The sequence below is a fragment of the Dipodomys spectabilis genome, unplaced genomic scaffold (genome assembly GCF_019054845.1).
Source record: "Dipodomys spectabilis isolate Male_0828 unplaced genomic scaffold, ASM1905484v1 ptg000043l, whole genome shotgun sequence".
Lineage (NCBI taxonomy): Eukaryota > Metazoa > Chordata > Mammalia > Rodentia > Heteromyidae > Dipodomys > Dipodomys spectabilis.
The window spans coordinates 9103417-9120685 of record NW_024870720.1 but is presented as its reverse complement, the minus strand read 5'-3'; the positions used below and the strand labels follow the sequence as shown (position 1 = coordinate 9120685).

Genomic DNA, 17269 nt, shown 5'->3' with positions numbered 1-17269 from the left:
TGCCTTACCTATTCCTTTGAACTTAGCTGCTTTGTTCCTACAGGACACCCCAACATCCATAACCATTTCTAACAACTTGAAACAAATACTTTCTGCCTGTCTCTCAATACTTAAAAAGGTAGGCAATGCCTCAACTTTCTTAACATCTCCACGTTCCTCTCTCTACCTCACTTTGCCACTCAATATTACACTTTCCAAGAACAGCTAAATTTTTGTTCAGTTGCCTTGCTGAGTTCAGATACTGACTCTGCCCCTTATCAGCTGAGTGGCTGCAGTCCCAGTACTGTTTCTCACTTTCTTCATCTCCAAGTGTGAGCCATGGGCCCTGCTTCACTGGCTTTCTGTGAGGAACAAATTCATTAGTACATATAAATAGTACATTGATTACAATACAGATGGCTTTACTTTTAGATCTATTTAAGCTTCTATAAACTTCTATTTTTAAACCTTCTATATTTTGCTATGTCATTTCTACACTGTAATGTTTCTAACTTTTAAGAGGTTTTGAATATGGAAAGAATTATGCCCTTCCCAAATATCAAATTATTTTGAACAATTACTTTGGTCTAGATTTTCATGAGAAGAAATTGTAATTCCTACGAGTTTAGTATAAAATTTAACTTGAATTGCGGTGGAGGCTAGGTTCAATCTCCAGCAACACACATTCATACATATACACGCACATAATTAAAAATGGTAAGTAATTTAGTTTTGCCAAATCATACAAAAAATGTATCTCTGAGGTATATAGCCTTTTAGAGTTGCATTTAACCAAACATGTAATATTCTGACAATATATTAATTACTACAATTTGTTTTGGTAAAACCAAGAAAACCTTACAAAGAACAAGCATACCACATGAATGACTAATTCTATTTAAAAATATAGGCATGATTCTTTAAGGTAAAATGTACCAAAATACAGTTTCATCTTTAGTATAGTTGCTAAAGAAAGTATATGTTCAAAAAACATTAACTCAAGAGGGGAAATCCCAAATTAAATGAGTTACTCTTATGTAGATATGACAGCTACTCTTATGTAGATATGACAGCTGTTAAGGGAAAAAGGATCCTGAGGGACCAGAGCCATCTTGACTTGCCAGTGAAACACAATGTAATAGAAATGAAAATTCTCTTTTTTCATAAAGTCTAGGGATGCCAGTATAAAATGCAAATATAAAGGCTGTCAGACCAATCTCCAATATAAATGCCTTCCAAAGTTCCATTTCAGACACAAGATGAGGGACTGTGGGAGACAATCTTTGAATCATCATTTTACCTTCAATTCTTTGCTTCACTGACTTTGGACAGTTTGGCAAATTGGGGGTCAACACATTTAAAAGAAATGCTGCCAATGCTTGACAAATGCAATCTAAGAAGATAATATAAGTTCCAAATGTCTGTGCAATTTTCTGTAGTTCCCAGCATTCTACTGCAAAAAAGTATTCAATGTTAAATTTAATGGTATGATTTTAGTATAAGCATTATTCAAATTATGAGGTAATTAAGGCAATATTTAAAACTACATGCCCAAGTCTTGAGTCTTAGGATAGTTTGATATTTTGGGTGATTTGAGTATGCGTGTGTTTGGGAGATGTGGCACAGATTATCTTTGGGGAAATCTGAAATAATGCTCCAGTATGATTCTCCCAGGTTTCTCAGTGTATGTTCAGGGGACTGGATGCCATCATGTTGTTTCATTAGTTCTCATTCTCTCAATGCCGTAGTCAAAAGATGGGCCATCTTCTAGCGTTTGGGGCTGCTGTGTCTAATTCTCAGCCAATCAATTCTCAGCGATCAATTCTCAGCCAAAGCTAAACACAGGTATGTCACAATTTTGATAGTTACCAGATTTTAGGATTTTAGCTTAGGGTAGATAAGCAGGGGTAATCCTTTCTTCCCAGCATTTATTTTTGTAATTATTTTCCAACAAATATTTTCCTTTAAAAATATTAAAACTAAAAAGTAAAGGACTAATGGTCTGGTTCATGTGGTAGAGCATACATAGAACAAACATGAGGTCTTGAATTCAATTCCTAATACTATGTAAAAAATAATATATATTTTTTATTTTCTAGATATACTCCTTTATGCCAAATTAAAATAAACATACTTTAAAGTATCAGCGCAGAAATAGAATTAGAAGACAGGAACAAAGAAATTTCAATTATTATTTAAAATAGGTATGATTTCAACGAAAGTAAGATTAGAAAATTCAAAAAAAATATGAGGAATTGACCATTTGGGGAGGAATAATTTTAAGAATTTAGAAGAATGTCTACACACCAATTTTTAGGTCTTAAAAAATAAATCCGTTGTTCTTATCCAGAATTTTGACGAGTCATTTCACTTAGGGGGCGCTGGATATACTTGGAGCTAGCTGTCCCACGTTACCACATATGCAGTAGCAGGTTGCCAGTGGTATGGAGAGAGAAGGAAACAGTGGGATCCATACTGTGATTCAGGGCATCAGTTACAAAGGTTTTTTTGATTGTTATTGTTTTTCTTTTTTTATTTATTTGTGTTTTGATTGGTCCTGGGGCTTGAATTCTGATCTTGGGTGCTGTCCTTGAGCTTTTTTTTTTCTTCTCAAGGCTAGCACTCTACCACATGAACCACAGCTCTACTTCCAACTTTTCATTTTTGGTGGTTGAGGTAAGAGTCTTATGGACTTTTCTGCCTAGGCTAGCATGGAATCGTGATCCTTACAACTAAGTATCCTGAACAGCTAGGCTTACAGGAGTGATCCAAAACCACCCCGTATAGTCTAACACTTTTATATCTTAAAAAATAAAACTGGAATGTTACTTCACTTAAAATGTAAAACTGGCAAGGAGAATTGTGAGTTTAATCTTGGACTGAATAGTGAGTTCCATACCAGCCTGGGCACCTTTTTAAGATCCTGTCTCAAAACACAAAACAGTTCAGTAGCAAAGCTTTTCTATAGGTTAAAAAAAAGTACAATATAAATTTTCCAGTAAATGACATCACTAGATCAAAAATGACCATAGCAAACCCTTCAAACAACTATTTATTTTTTTTGTTTCTAGCATTACAACTGGCCATTAATTCACAAACTTCCGTATCATCAGTGGAAGACACTGAGCTCCTTGGCGAGCATCAGGCGCATCCAGCAGAGACAATGGCCACCACCACTCTGCAGAAGCAATGCTCACTGCTGTAGGACACTGTAAAGTGCATATGAGTTTTAATAGAGACGGCTGCAGTTTTCCACTAAATTTTCAACTTATTTAATTGAATTTTTTTCACTTTGATGCCTTATAGTCATTACAAAGCTATTTACATAATATGTAATAGCAAACATGTTATGCTAAATGCCCATTTATAACTACAAGAAACTCATAAACACACAATTGACTATGACATTATACAAAATCACAACACAAGTTTCAGTGTAAGAGATTTACTTTCCTCTCACAAAAAGAAATATCCCATGGTTCAGATTTATATAAGTAGTGCCTCCTCTCAAATAAATTAAAACGCTGCTGCCTGCAAAATTATAAATATTTCTAGTCCATCTTACAGAAGGTTAAAAGGTTTATAAATGCTTATCTCCTAGTAAATAAACATTATAGTAATGAAGCCAGCAGGGAGGGAGGGAGAGAGGGAGGGAGGGAGGGAGGGAGGGAGGGAGGGAGGGAGGGAGGGAAGAAGTCAGTCATTGCACTGACCCACAGAAATGTACAGGGTTACTTTATGTCTCTTACCATTAGAAAAATAAACCATATAAGGAAAAAAAAGAGGCAAAAATTTACACAATGGTAACTATTATGATCTACACCAAAAGAGAATAATGAAACATCTTCATTCAATTCAGTAACTAAGTCATTTCTGGAATGAATATTTGGATAGGAGAGTACAACTCTCAGTGATCAGGTCAAAGTCACGAAGTAGGTAGAAGTAATTTCCACACTGGATATAGAAGGACAGACCTAAAAAACACATTGATGATTTAAAAACAACATACCAAATTTAGCCAGAATATTCAAGATTAGTGGCAAAGCCTGACAGAATGAAATATTTAGTAGAAACAAAATTTCAATGTTGTTATCCTGTGGATGACAAGTACTTCTACCAATATGAAGAAAAGAAGCATGATTGCAAGTTAGAATACACACTTGTTAAAATAAGACATTGTGAGCAATTTAAGTAACCAAAATGTTCTCTATTGAAGCATAGAAACATGATTAGAAGAGTTTTAGTTCTGTGGCCTATTCAACTGCTCTTTATGTAAAATACTTCCTCCATCTTGAAAAAAAAGAAAAAAGAAAAAAAGACTTCCAAATGGTGCTGACTCTCCTTCAGTGTGGAAAGTAGGAAGTGGCTCAATAAATTTGTCTCTAGAGCCCACCGAGGTAATTCATAGTATCTCCAAATCTACATGACGAATTTCAGGATTTCGTTTCTAGAAGAAAAAAAAATCCCATATTATTCATACAGAACAAAACAAAATCTTGCCTTTATTTCTTTTAATCATTAGATCCACTAAAAACATATGGTTAAACCATTTCACTATTGCACAATAGCTAGAGACATATGTGTTAAAGAAAAAGCGATCAGTAGGTAAACAGGAATTCTCTAAACAGTACAGTACACAGCTCACTCCCTGAGTTATGTCATACAAAAATGTTTAGGAGACAGGATTGGTTCAAGTGATAGAGGGCTGCCTAACAAGCAGTAGGCAGAGTTAAGCCTCATTACTGCCAAAAAAATAAATAAAATAAAACTGCTTTAAGAAACTAATATATGCTAAAAACTGGAAAACACTAGAAATAAACTTTTTTGAAATGAAATGTCTGCAAAACAATACTAATCCAAAATAAAAATTCCTAACCGTTGGACATATTTTAGTAAAAATTCGTATAGTCTTGGGGAAGTCACTGTGCTACAAAGTTACAATTATTAAATAAGACTCAACCTTAAGGGACTATATGCATAGGAAACCAATTCAAGGAAAAGACAGGGTTCAGAGAACAGTTCAAGTAGTAGAGCACTTGTTTAGCATGTACAAGGCTCCATGTTCAATCCCCAGTAACCAGCCAACCAACCAACCAAAGAAACTTGTAGCAGAAAAATTCACAACTCCAAGGAAAAACAAGAAATCCAAATACAGGAGGCATATAGAGCCCTAAATAGACATAATTAGAAGAGACTCTACATTATATTACAGCCAAAATACTAAAAGTACAGAACAAAGGAAGAATACCAAAGGTGGCAAAAGAAAACCACTAACTTACTTATTTATAAAGCCAAACCCATCAGAATTACATCAGACCTCAAAATAGAAACCCTATAAGCTAGGGGAGCATAGAATGACATAGTTCAGGGTTTGGAGGTAGTAAATAACTGCTGACTGAGATTTAGCCAACTTAGCAAAGTTATCCCTTAAAATTGCACAAACTAAAGCAATTCATGACCACTAAGAAAGCACGGCAGAAGATACTTGAAGGAGCCCTACATACGGATGAGAGAGTCAAAAATATAACAGTTCAGAAAAAAAAATCAGAAGAGAAATAGATAAATAAGAAGGAAAAAAAAACTTAGTAAGCCAGGAAGCTCCTCTATGAAAGAAGAGAACAGAAAATGAGGGAGGATTTAAAAAAAAGAACTTGAATCCACCAGAAAAAGTTAGAAATAAACTAAAGTAAAAATAAAACCAGCAAGTAGCTCTCAATAATAACCCTAATAACCCTAAGAATAATGACCTTGATTCCCCCAGATGCAGATGGGATGACTGGATTAAAAAGACCCAACTATATTTTTTCTGCAAGAGACAAATTCATTGGCAAAGATACAGAGTGAAAAGATGGAAAATGACAAAAAATGACAGACCAAGCAAGTAGAAACTGAAAGCAAGCAGGAGTAGCTATACTTATATTTAGCAAAGTAGACTTCAAGCCAAAATTAGAACAGATAAGGTCATAATTTATTAATAAAGAGTATAACCCATCAAGAAAATAAAACAGTTGTGAATTTGTATGTACTAAACATTGGTGTACCCAATTTTAGAAAACAAATACTGTTTGAAATGAAGTGACAGACAGGTCTAGTAACAATAGCAGGTGACTTCACCCCAATTCTCATCAATACATAGAATATTTAGACAAAAAGATCAACAATAATATTTTGGAGTTCAACTGTACCATTGAGCAAGTGGACTTAGAAAGTATCTACAGAATATTCCATCCAAAAGACAGAGAACACATATTCTTTTCAGCAGTTTCAGGTAACTTTCTCCAAAATAGATCACATTCAAGGCCATAAAAAAGTGTAAGAAAACAGAAATGACTTCTTACATCTTATCAGAATAAAACCGAACTTCAATCACAAGAAAAAGTATGGAAACTACACAAACATATGGAAACGGAGCAATGTGCTCTTGATTGATCAGTGGGCCACTGAAGAAATCAGGGAGAAAATCTAAAATTCTTAGACAAATGAAAATGTAACATCAGAACCTGTGGGACGCAGCAAAAACCATTCTAAAAATAAAGTTTACGAGTACCTACACTAAAAAACAAAACAGATCCTAAATAAATGCCCTAATGAAAAATAAGAATGTGACAAAACTAGTAGACAGAAAAAAATAATATAGATTCAGTCCATAAGATGGAGACTAAAAGAACAATAAACAATCAATGGAGTGATTACCGTAGTAAAGAGAAAGTCTACAGAATGGGAGAAAAATTTTATCAGCTCTTGAGCTGATAAGGAAGTGATATTCAGAATACTGTAAAATCTCCCAAAACTAAACAACAAAAGAATAATCCAATTAATAAGTGGGGAAATGTACTGAACATTTTTCAAAATTAGTACAAATAAACACATAAAGAGGTGTTCCACATTCTTAACCATAGGAAAATGCAAATCAAAACAATATTAAAATTTCACATCAACCCAGAGAGATGGCTATCATCAAGAACATTAGCATCTGAGCAGCGCTGGTGGCTCATGTCTGTAATCCTAGCTACTCAGGAGGCTGAGATCTGAAGACTGCAGTTCAAAGCCAGCCCATGCAGGAAAGGCTAAGAGACTTATCTCCAATTAGCCACCAGGAAACCAGAGTGGGGACTGTAACTCAAAGTGGTAGGACACTAGCTTTCAGCAAAAGCTGAGGAACAGAGCCCAGGCTGTGAGTTCAAACCCCTCAACCGACGCCCTCACCCAGAAAAAAAAAAAAAGAACATTAGCAACAACAAACGCTGATGAGGAAGAATACTAGTGGGGAAGAAAGAGCACTCATACACTGTTGATGCGTCTGTAACCTAGTGCAGCCACTCTGGAGATCAGTATAGAGGCTCTGAAAAAAACAAGTGACAACTACCGTATGATCCTACTTACTCTACTCTTGTGCATGTACTTGAAAAAATGTAAGTCAGAATACAACAGAGATAACTGCACACTGTTACTGTAGCACTATTTATAATAGCCAAATTATGGAATCAGCCTAGATGTCCATCAACAGATAAATGAATAAAAATATACACAAAGGCTGGGAATGTAGCTTAGTGGTAGAGTGCTTGCTTAACATGCATAAAGTCTTGGTTCGGTTCCTCAGTACCACATACACAGAAAAAGCTGGAAGTGGCACTGTGGTTCATGTGGTAGAGTGCTAACCTTGAGCAAAAGAAGCTCAGGGACAGTAAGTGCCCAGGCCTTGAGTTCAAGCCCCAGGACTGGCAAAAAACAAGAACAACAACAAAAAACCCAAAACATGTGTATATACACACATATGCACACAATGGAGTCTTATAAAGCCATAAATAAAAATGATATGTCATTTATAGGAAAATGGATGAACACCATGTTATGTGAAATAAGCCAGACTAAGATAAATACTGTACATTTTCATGTATATGTGGACTCAAGATCTAAAGAAAGAAGAGGGCTGGGAAGGTAGCTCAGTGTTACAGTGCTTGCTTTGCATGCATGAGGCCCTAAGTTCGATTCCTCAGCACCACATAAGCAGAAAAAGCCGGAATGGCGCTGTGGCTCAAATGGTAGTACACTAGCCTTGAGCTAATGAGCTGAGGGATAGTGCCCATGCCCAGAGTTCAGGCCCCACAACTGACCTCCCCATCAAGAAAAAGTAGCCATGGACATAAAAGGGATAGCTTTTGGTATGGAAAAAGCACGATGAAACACCTCCATTATATAATTAATGTACTCTTTTTAAAATGTGGAGAGGAAACTATTTGGAGGAAGAACCAGAGGGAGGCAGGAAGGGAAAAAGGCAGTTGGAGGCAGAAAACATAAAGTACATTGAATATACGAATCAAAAAGTCTTAATAAAATCCTGTATTTGATGTTGGTATAATTTGGGGAGGGGAAGGGAAAAAACAAATCATTTAAATAGGGATACAGGTGGACCCATTGCAACAATGAGATGTACAAGTCGTTATGTCGAAAAACAAACTTTACAACTTTGGCCGGCGGCGGGGGGAGGGGGAGGAAGGGGGGGGAACAGGGGGGAGAGGGGATAGGAAGGGATAGGAAGAGGGGAAACAAAGAGGCAACAATGCTTGATAAGACATATACTCATTACCTTGCCCGTGTAATTTTAACTCCTCTGTACAGTATTTTCACAATTAAAAAAAAAAGGATTTAAAAGGGTGGGAAAAGAGGGAAATAAGACTAATAGAGTAAATATGATCATGTATGTAAACACCATAATGAAACTATTGTCTTTGTATAAATACTGTTTGATAATAAAAATCTAAAAAGTTAATTTATTTTTTTGGGGGGTGTAGGTGGGTACTGGGTTTCAAGCTCAGGGCCTTGTGCCTGGTCTACCACTTAAGCCATGTCTCCAGCCCTTTTAGCTTTCTTTGGCTATTTTTCAGAAAGGGTCTCTTGTTTTTTCAGGACTAGATTCAAACCATAACCCTTCTAAACTCTACCTGTTAAATAGTTGGTATTACAGATATGAGCCACAGAGCTTGGCTCTTGGCTCTTCTAGTTTTGTTTAGTTCTAGTACCACTTCTTTCTTGCTCAGCGTATTTTGCTGGTTAATTAGAACTGGAGTCTCAGGACGTTTCTGCCCAGGTTGGCTTTGAATCATGATCCTCCAATCTCAGTCTCCTTAATAGCTAGGATTACAGACATTAGCCACTTCTTGGTACCTTGCTTTTCTGATTTTTTAAATCAAAATTTCAGAGAGAACTCTAGTCAAATTTGTAAAATATATGTGCAAAATGCAAAGTATACCACATATTTGCTGAATGAATTAAATGAATTGGATTGATGTCCTTAAAATTCAATGCTTGAATATAAAGTGTACTGCATTTTGTAAGATGATATAATAAACCTCATTGAAAGCTGTTGAATAGAAAGGTTAGGGAGGATCAAATGAGAGTAAGCATGTATGAAAAAATATTGTGAATCTCCTTTCAACAATTAGCATATACTTAAAAAAATAAGTAACAAGAGCATAAAATAGGTCTTGTGAAGGGTAGAAATACTTGTGGTAAGGGAGAAAATAAAAACTAAGTGGAGGAGAGAGTGTGAATTTGGTCAAATATCTTATGTACATCTGTAAAAAGTGGAACAATGAAGCCTGCTGAGACTGGTTTGGGAAACAGCTAAGGGAGATGCTGGTGAATGACAGAAGGGCGAGTGTGACCAAGACACGCTCACGACATGCATATATGAACATGTCAACAGGAAACCCCTCGGTACAACTAACTGATACTAGTTTAAAAAGTAAATTTAAAAGCTCTATGCTTACTATCTAACAAGATATAATGGCCATAGTTGAAACTGGTTTTTGTTACACAAAACAGAAAAATCAGTAATTTGTACCCAATTTTCACTGAGTTATTCAACAAATATTTTTGGACATATTATGTCTGATATCCTGCAAACTGGACTCTTCCACCTACCACAAGAAGTTTTTATTCCAATACGTATGCAGATATTAAAAACGAAATGATATGACTTTGCAATGCTATAAACTGAAATTAAGAAGATGTGACTAGGAAGATGTGACCATAGAATCAAAACGACAGAGCAGGTCTTTTATCTGTAAGCATTACTTGTAAGGAATTTATGGCAGTCTTCCACTGAATTAATTTCCAATAGAATTATTTCATTTCAAATACAAAAACCTTCATGGAGTGACAGAAGGGTCTACCTCTACAATGATATGAAAAAAAATTTAGATTGGAGGGTTTCCAAATATAAGGTATTTTACAATTTTGCACTGATTTGTTAATTTTCATTATGAATTATAAAAAGAAAGTTTTTGAACTGTAAAATCATGTTATTTGAAGTACTTCTATTAATTGACCAGATGTCTAGATTCTTAAAGAAAACATAGAATTAGTTCCATTCTTGTATCTCTTCAATTTTTAACAAATTAAAGAATGATCAATATCTGCTAAAGAAAAATATACTGCTTTCAACAGATTATGTTAAAGAACATTTACAAGTTTTTATGCATTGTAAACAAACCAAACTTAAAAGTCATTAAACAGCAATTTGAGAACAATCAGACATTTTTAAGGCAATTTCATCATTAATATTTCAGTAGCATTAAGTTGCAATAATATCTAATTGAATAAAAAATAGACATTTAAAATACTATTCATCAAAATGAATTCCAGAAAATGGAATTTTGTTGTTGTTGTCAGTAGTAGTTGTGATGGTGTTTTGTGTTTGTAGCAGGGAAGGAGGGGACACAGAAAGGAAGGATTATAGGTGATCAAATACAGTCATGACATTCAGTTACACTATGTGGAAAATGATTGGAGGCAGAAACGGGGGGAAAGTGAAGGAGGAGGTGACATTATTGAAAAAAGAAAGGTACCCAATACCTGACTTATGACATGGTAACCCATCTAGACAACACCTTAATAATAGCAATAAAATTGTACTTAAAAAAAACAGAAGTAAAATATAAAATAATGTCAAGTGCACTATCACATTCTAGTTTTTATAACTTTTGGCTGTTATCTAGTTACCTTTACTTGAATACTTATTTATACTTCAAAATACTTATTAAAAACATAAACCTTTAACTTTTAGAAACTAAGCAGATAAACTGATAATTTAGCTGGGCGCTTGTGGTTAATGCCTGTAATCCGAGCTTGAGTGAGGGTAAGATCTAAGGATTGTAGTTTGAAGCCAGTCCAGGTAGGAAAGTCTGTGAGGCTCTTATCTCCACTAAACTACCAAAAAACCCTCCAGAAGTGGAGCTATGTGGCTCAAGTGGTAGGTTGCTAGCCTTGAGCAAAAGAAGTTCAGGACAGCCTGAGTTCAAGCCCCGGGATTGGCACATACACACACAAAGTACAGAATTTAGAACTGAACAAATTCAAACCATGATTCCCGAATTCACTATTATTTAACCTCCCAATCCAGTCTTTTGTTTGTTTGTTTACTTAGGGGGTACTAAGAGTATGTGAGTATGTATGCATGTGATACACTTAGCACAGTGACTAAAACAAATGAAGCATTCCAAAAACAGTTGCCTTTATCACTACATTATTAGGAATGTTATCTTACCTTCAATTCCTTCTCAAGTCTATCCACTTCAGCTCCTAAAGTATCAATAATATTTTCTCCATGTTTAAGCATAAAAGTCTCTAGTTCTTCAGGAGTTTTCACTTCTTGAATTTCCTATGAAGAAGAATGAAAGCAGAAAAATTAAATAAAAATTTGAAAAATCACAGTGGTACATTGACAGTTTCTTCAAAAATTTAAACCATCATTAAGTTTAATAGAAAATAAAAAACATTAGACCATTGGCAATGGAATTTAAGTTTTAGAATATTTGCATAGACTTTACAACTTGAGCATGCCTAGCCACTGCCTACAGAAGGAAATGTAAATACACAAACTTACTTGTAGCAATTGGTCAAAATCTTGTTTCTCCAAATAGGATCTTGTAACAACTCGTCCATCAAAATCAACTTCTGCCTTAAATCTTACTTTGCCTAATCCCATATCTGTGGCTTTCACATCATGGATTGCCCTGCAATCAGTAACAATGCATATAAAAGTTATATGTACACATATATATATACACATATATGTTCTCTAATGCACAGGGTCTAGAATTTTTTCCCCCACCAGTATTGAATATGGACTATGATGGTGAAAGCATCGTAAGTACCAGTAAGTGCCAAAAGTTCCCTGTCCATTTAGGTGTTTGTGTATAATACCATATAAAACTGTACGTTTACCAAATATGGTGATGTATACATATGAGTTATAATGGCACATACAGAAAAAAGATAGCAACTCCATATTTCGATTAAAAAATGTTTCATGTTCTCTCATAAACCTTCCCTTCATATAGCTACTAATCAATTTTCTAATATTATTAAAACTTTCTAAATACTATTTCTAAATACTACTAAATACAACAACAACAAAATTTGTGATTAGTATACTCTACAGCACTACTGCCAACAACGTTGTTGTTGGCAGTAGTGCTGTAGAGTATACTAATCACTTTTTTTCACTTCAGTGCTTAGGATCAAACCCAGAGTTTCCTGCCTACCAGGCAAGTACTCTGACAACATAAATATTTACTAGCTCCTAAAATTTTCATACAACTGTGAAACACTCTTACAACTAGCACATAGGATTGATGAGAGGACTAATGAACATACATAAAATGCTTAATATCATAACCTACTATAAAGTAGATATTTAATGAGGGCTTTTGTAATATATTTTACAGATGATAAGATGATAAAGGAGAATGAGTGATTTGCTCAAGGTAGTTCAGCTATACACAGACACCCTAACCCTACTCCCACCCTAGGTCTTCAGACACCCAACTCTGGGAATCTTTTCTATTATCTGCTTCCCAGAAAGAAAGACAGATGCTCAAATATACCTGCTTTTTGCCCCTACTGCTTAGTCCAAGAGTAAAATCTTCCCTAGAAAACTGCTGAGAAATTCGTCTTTCCTATGATGACCAACATAACATTTTTCCTTAGAGTAAATATGAGAAGAAATAAAACATTGAATCCTGACAGTATAGAGACCTATTGGAAGAACAAGTTTAAGTGAGACTCCAAGTACTGTTAAAATATTTGCCCTTGGAAGTGGCAATGTGGCTCAAAGTGGTATAGCAATAGCCTTAAGCAGAAAAAGCTCAGGGACAGTGTCCAGTCCCTGAGTTCAAGACCCATGATGACAAAAAAAAAAAAGAAAAGAAGAGAAAGAGAAAGAGAAAGTATTTGTCCCATGGCTGGTCACAGATAATACTCAGGTATTAAAGATATGTGGATCTTCAGTTCCAAGCCAAGCTGGGCAGAAAAATACCTGAGATGGTTATCACCAATTAACCATCAGAAGACCAGAAGTATGGTGTGGCTCAAGTGGTAGAGTTAAGCAAAAAAGGCAAGCAAGAGTATAAGACCCTAACTTCAAGTCCCAGAACTGGTGTGAATGTATGCATATACACAAATAACACACACACACATACACAAGGATCAAAACAAAGCAATACTGTGAACATATGTACATCAAAAAATTAGGTAAATTAGGTTAGGAACCAGTGGCTCTCGCTTGTAAACCTAGCTACTCAGGAGGGGCTGAGATCTGATAATCATAGTTTGAAGCCAGGCAGGGTAGGAAAGACTGTGAGACTCTTACCTCTAATTAACAACATAAAAGCCAGAAATGGAACTATAGCTCAAGTGGTAGTGCTAGCCTTGAGCAAAAGTCACAGGGACAGCACCTGGGTGCTGAATTCAAGCCCCAGAATTGGTATGTGCACTCACATGCATGTGCATTCTCTCTCTCTCTCTCTCTCTCTCTTTCACACACACACACACACACACACACACACACACACACATCAATCTATTTTCAAAAATATGTATTTTGCATTCACTTTGTAATAATTTCTCCACAAATAATTCTTTTATGTTTTATTAATTCCCAATTGTGAGACAAATAGAAGGGAAATAGATTCAATATTAAATGATTCCATCTAAAATAGCCAACTGCGTATAGCATTTGGCTATGTCTTATAAAAGTTATACAAAATTTAAAAGGAACCTAATAAAGAGTTCCTAAATTTACTTGGTTTCTTTCAAGATGGGAATTTTGAAACAGAGTTTCAATGGCTAGAAACTTTTCAAGCATCACTGGAGTTAAGACTGACCTCACTGATGGGTCATTCTCCAGGAATTCAGTAAGCCGCTGTACTTGTTCTGGTTGGATGGATCGTCCTAAAAGTGCTTCTGTGTTAGTGTAGATGAGGAACGCTGAGACCATGCCTAGTAAGGTACCCACCCCCAAAGAACCTAGGCTGTCATACAGTGGATTGCCTAAAAAAAAGCACACCGGGAAATCAGTGAATTAACATTTTCTGTTATTTCAATGAGTTTTAGAAAACAATCAGAACTTGAACTTTAGAAAACAAGAGACTTGAGGTACATTCCCAATTCATTTACTGTCTTTAATGACTCTAAATAGATTTACTATACTAGAAAATGGAGATGAATACAACTTGCTTTCCATTATATAAGTTTGTTATGCAACTTAATTCTTCTCTCTGGTTGTTAAGGATTAGAGCATTTTCAGATTAGGCGTATCACATACATATTAATGGTATAATAGAAAAATCAATTTCTTTCAGACATATCACTATCACATTTGTTATCAACAGTATACTTGACTTCTTTTTTTCTTTTCTTTTTTAAAGGAAAGTGATGGGTGCTTTTTGAGACAAGGTTTCACTAAAAAGTTCTATTAAAGTTTACTCATTAAAGCTCATTAAAGTTCTCTCATATTATCTTAATAAATGTATGAAGTTAGTAGGATAAATATAATCCATACTACTATAAGTAAAAACTTTAAAAGTTCAAAACTGCAAATTTTAAGACATAGTAAGAAAAGCATAGGGTATTACAGAATTACTTTACTAATACCCTTGTTAAGTCTAGATAAATTTCTAATTCAGGGTAATATGAACACTTTTGGAATTAAGAGTTAAGCTTATTCAATAACCAAAGACAAAAACTAGAGAACTAATAGGTACAAACAAATCACCTACAGGTTAAGAAATAATTACCTGTTACAGATGTAAGGCCCATGCAAGAAGCTGCTATCATCACTCCCAAGACCGCTGCAGTATCCTCCAGTAACACAACATTTGTACTAGGATCTCGACTCTCCATTACTTAATTATTGAGGAAGAGATAAAAAAAATTTCTGAAAACTTGATACTATAAGAAGATATTTTAATAAATATATAAAACCAAACTATAGGACAAAAATAAAACATCATATTTAACTCTGATATAGTTTTTTTTATCAAATGTTAACAATAACTGATACAGAAACCCAAATTACTGATATGTAGAAACTGAGTAGTTTACATAAGTCAAAGTCAAATATCAGCTATCTATAAGCCCAAGTGCACTACATTTCTTTTTTTAAAGAGGTTGATTTATTAGAAGCCATATGGGGGAAGACTATGAGATATACTTTGCTCTCATCTGTTAATAACAAAGCAATAGCACTAGAACATTTTAAGCACATAAGAAGAAAAATTAGTACGTGGCTTCTAAAATACATACCATACTTATAAAATGACAGTCCTTTGGCCTGAGCACTCCTACGAAGTTCATTTACTGCAACAAGAAGTGTTGCTGAAAGAAAAAGATTGTATCAGCAAGGGAAAAACTTCATGCATTCAAACTATAAAGGTGGCCTATCAAAAACATAAATAAATAAGCTTAACACTTTAATGCCAAGGTTGGTATAAGGAAAAGTTCTATATTAGTTGCTAATTAATCATTTAATAAAATGAGTAAGTCTTAACTTATTAAGCAGCACTATTAGGCAGGCAACTCACTAAACCCCACCTTTTGACCTTCCTAATCTTTTGATGAGGTAAGGTTACTACCATATTAGTCTATCAAAGATGAAGGACTTCCTAAATATATACAATTACAATCTGTTGATTTAAAAGTTATATTAAAATTTTTTTAAATAAAGAAAGGAATACCATGCATAGAAAATAGGAATGTTTCAGGGTACAAAGACTATATGCAACAATGAATCAGGCAGTTTCACATTAATATTAGCATTTACAACATAATATTGCTACAACTATATATTCCAGAAACTTTGAAATACTCTTAATGCAAACAGAAATAGCCTTCTTTTGAAAACCAGACATTTTAAAACTCAATTTAATTATGCTTTTATGTTCTCTTTCCAGTGTTCTTAGCATTATGATACTCAAGAACAAATACGTCTTTTCTCTTGTCCTCATCTGGCACAGCACCTTATACAAAGCCTTTCCTCTCTCTCTCAACTTTCTTCTTTTTTCTTTTTGCCTTTCCTTTCATTTTTTGGTTTGCTGACTCTCACTATATACTCTAGCCTACACTGACCCCCAAATTCAGTCCAATTGCCTCTACTTCCTGAGTGCTGGAATTACAGGCATGCATTACCATATGTACCCAGCTGCTCCACGGTTTTGCTTTTTTTTTTTTTAAAACATAAGTTAGCAAACTCTAATCAATGGGTAACTGAATATACAGCACTAAATTGAGAATAAGAGAGACTTTGTGGCAGTACATACCTCCTTCAGATACCAATGACCCTGCTAATATACAATAAGCCTAGAAAATAAACATCAAATAAAGCATGAGAAAAGTATTTTACTAAAGAATCAAAACTACTTATACATACGTTGCTAATATCTAAGACAGAAACATAAATCTAAGTCCAAATCCTACAAAATAAAGATTAATTGGAAAGTGCTCAAACGAAGACCATGAGATATGAGCAGAAAAATTTGGAATCTGTGGTTATGGTCACTAGATAAAGTGAAGATGCACAGCCATACTCATGTAACTTCTGAATTTGGATTTCTAGTACCAAGAGAATCCAGATTCAGAAAAGTAATCAAGAGTATATATAGTGACACAAGAGCTCTTTAGAGTTTTAAAACTTATACATGATTAAAACCTGAACTCTTTTAATCTAACTTCAGGGACTCTTCTGCCTCTGTAATGCAATATAAAAATTAGATGAGTGCTAGAACTATAAAGGAGCTGAACCTTCTCAGAATATACGGAACAGTTTGTTTTAATTATATGAAATATATAGTATGAAACTGGTCAATGAAAACTATAGCAAACTACTAGACCACCAGCTGTGTGGCATGCTTTAAATTCCCACCACTTGAGAGTCTGAGAGAAGACAGTAGTTCAAGATAAGCCTGGACTTAAAACAGAAATAAAAGCCAGGTGTGGTGACACATGGGTG

General features: G+C 34.8%; 1 protein-coding gene across 2 annotated transcripts in view; it reads right to left on the bottom strand.

Moving 5' to 3' along the window:
* Positions 1–3191: 3191 nt before the first annotated feature.
* The window catches only part of Slc30a9 (solute carrier family 30 member 9), a 56630-nt gene continuing 42552 nt past the window's right edge, over positions 3192–17269 (bottom strand). For both annotated transcript variants that reach the window (XM_042678014.1, XM_042678016.1), the window contains exons 12-18: positions 16581–16620; positions 15568–15639; positions 15060–15167; positions 14148–14313; positions 11867–11996; positions 11528–11641; positions 3192–4426 (exon numbers count right to left, since the gene is read on the bottom strand). In XM_042678014.1, coding sequence (XP_042533948.1) covers positions 4382–4426; positions 11528–11641; positions 11867–11996; positions 14148–14313; positions 15060–15167; positions 15568–15639; positions 16581–16620 — 675 coding nt within the window. In that variant the 3' untranslated portion in view covers positions 3192–4381. The remainder of the gene's footprint in view (positions 4427–11527; positions 11642–11866; positions 11997–14147; positions 14314–15059; positions 15168–15567; positions 15640–16580; positions 16621–17269) is intronic.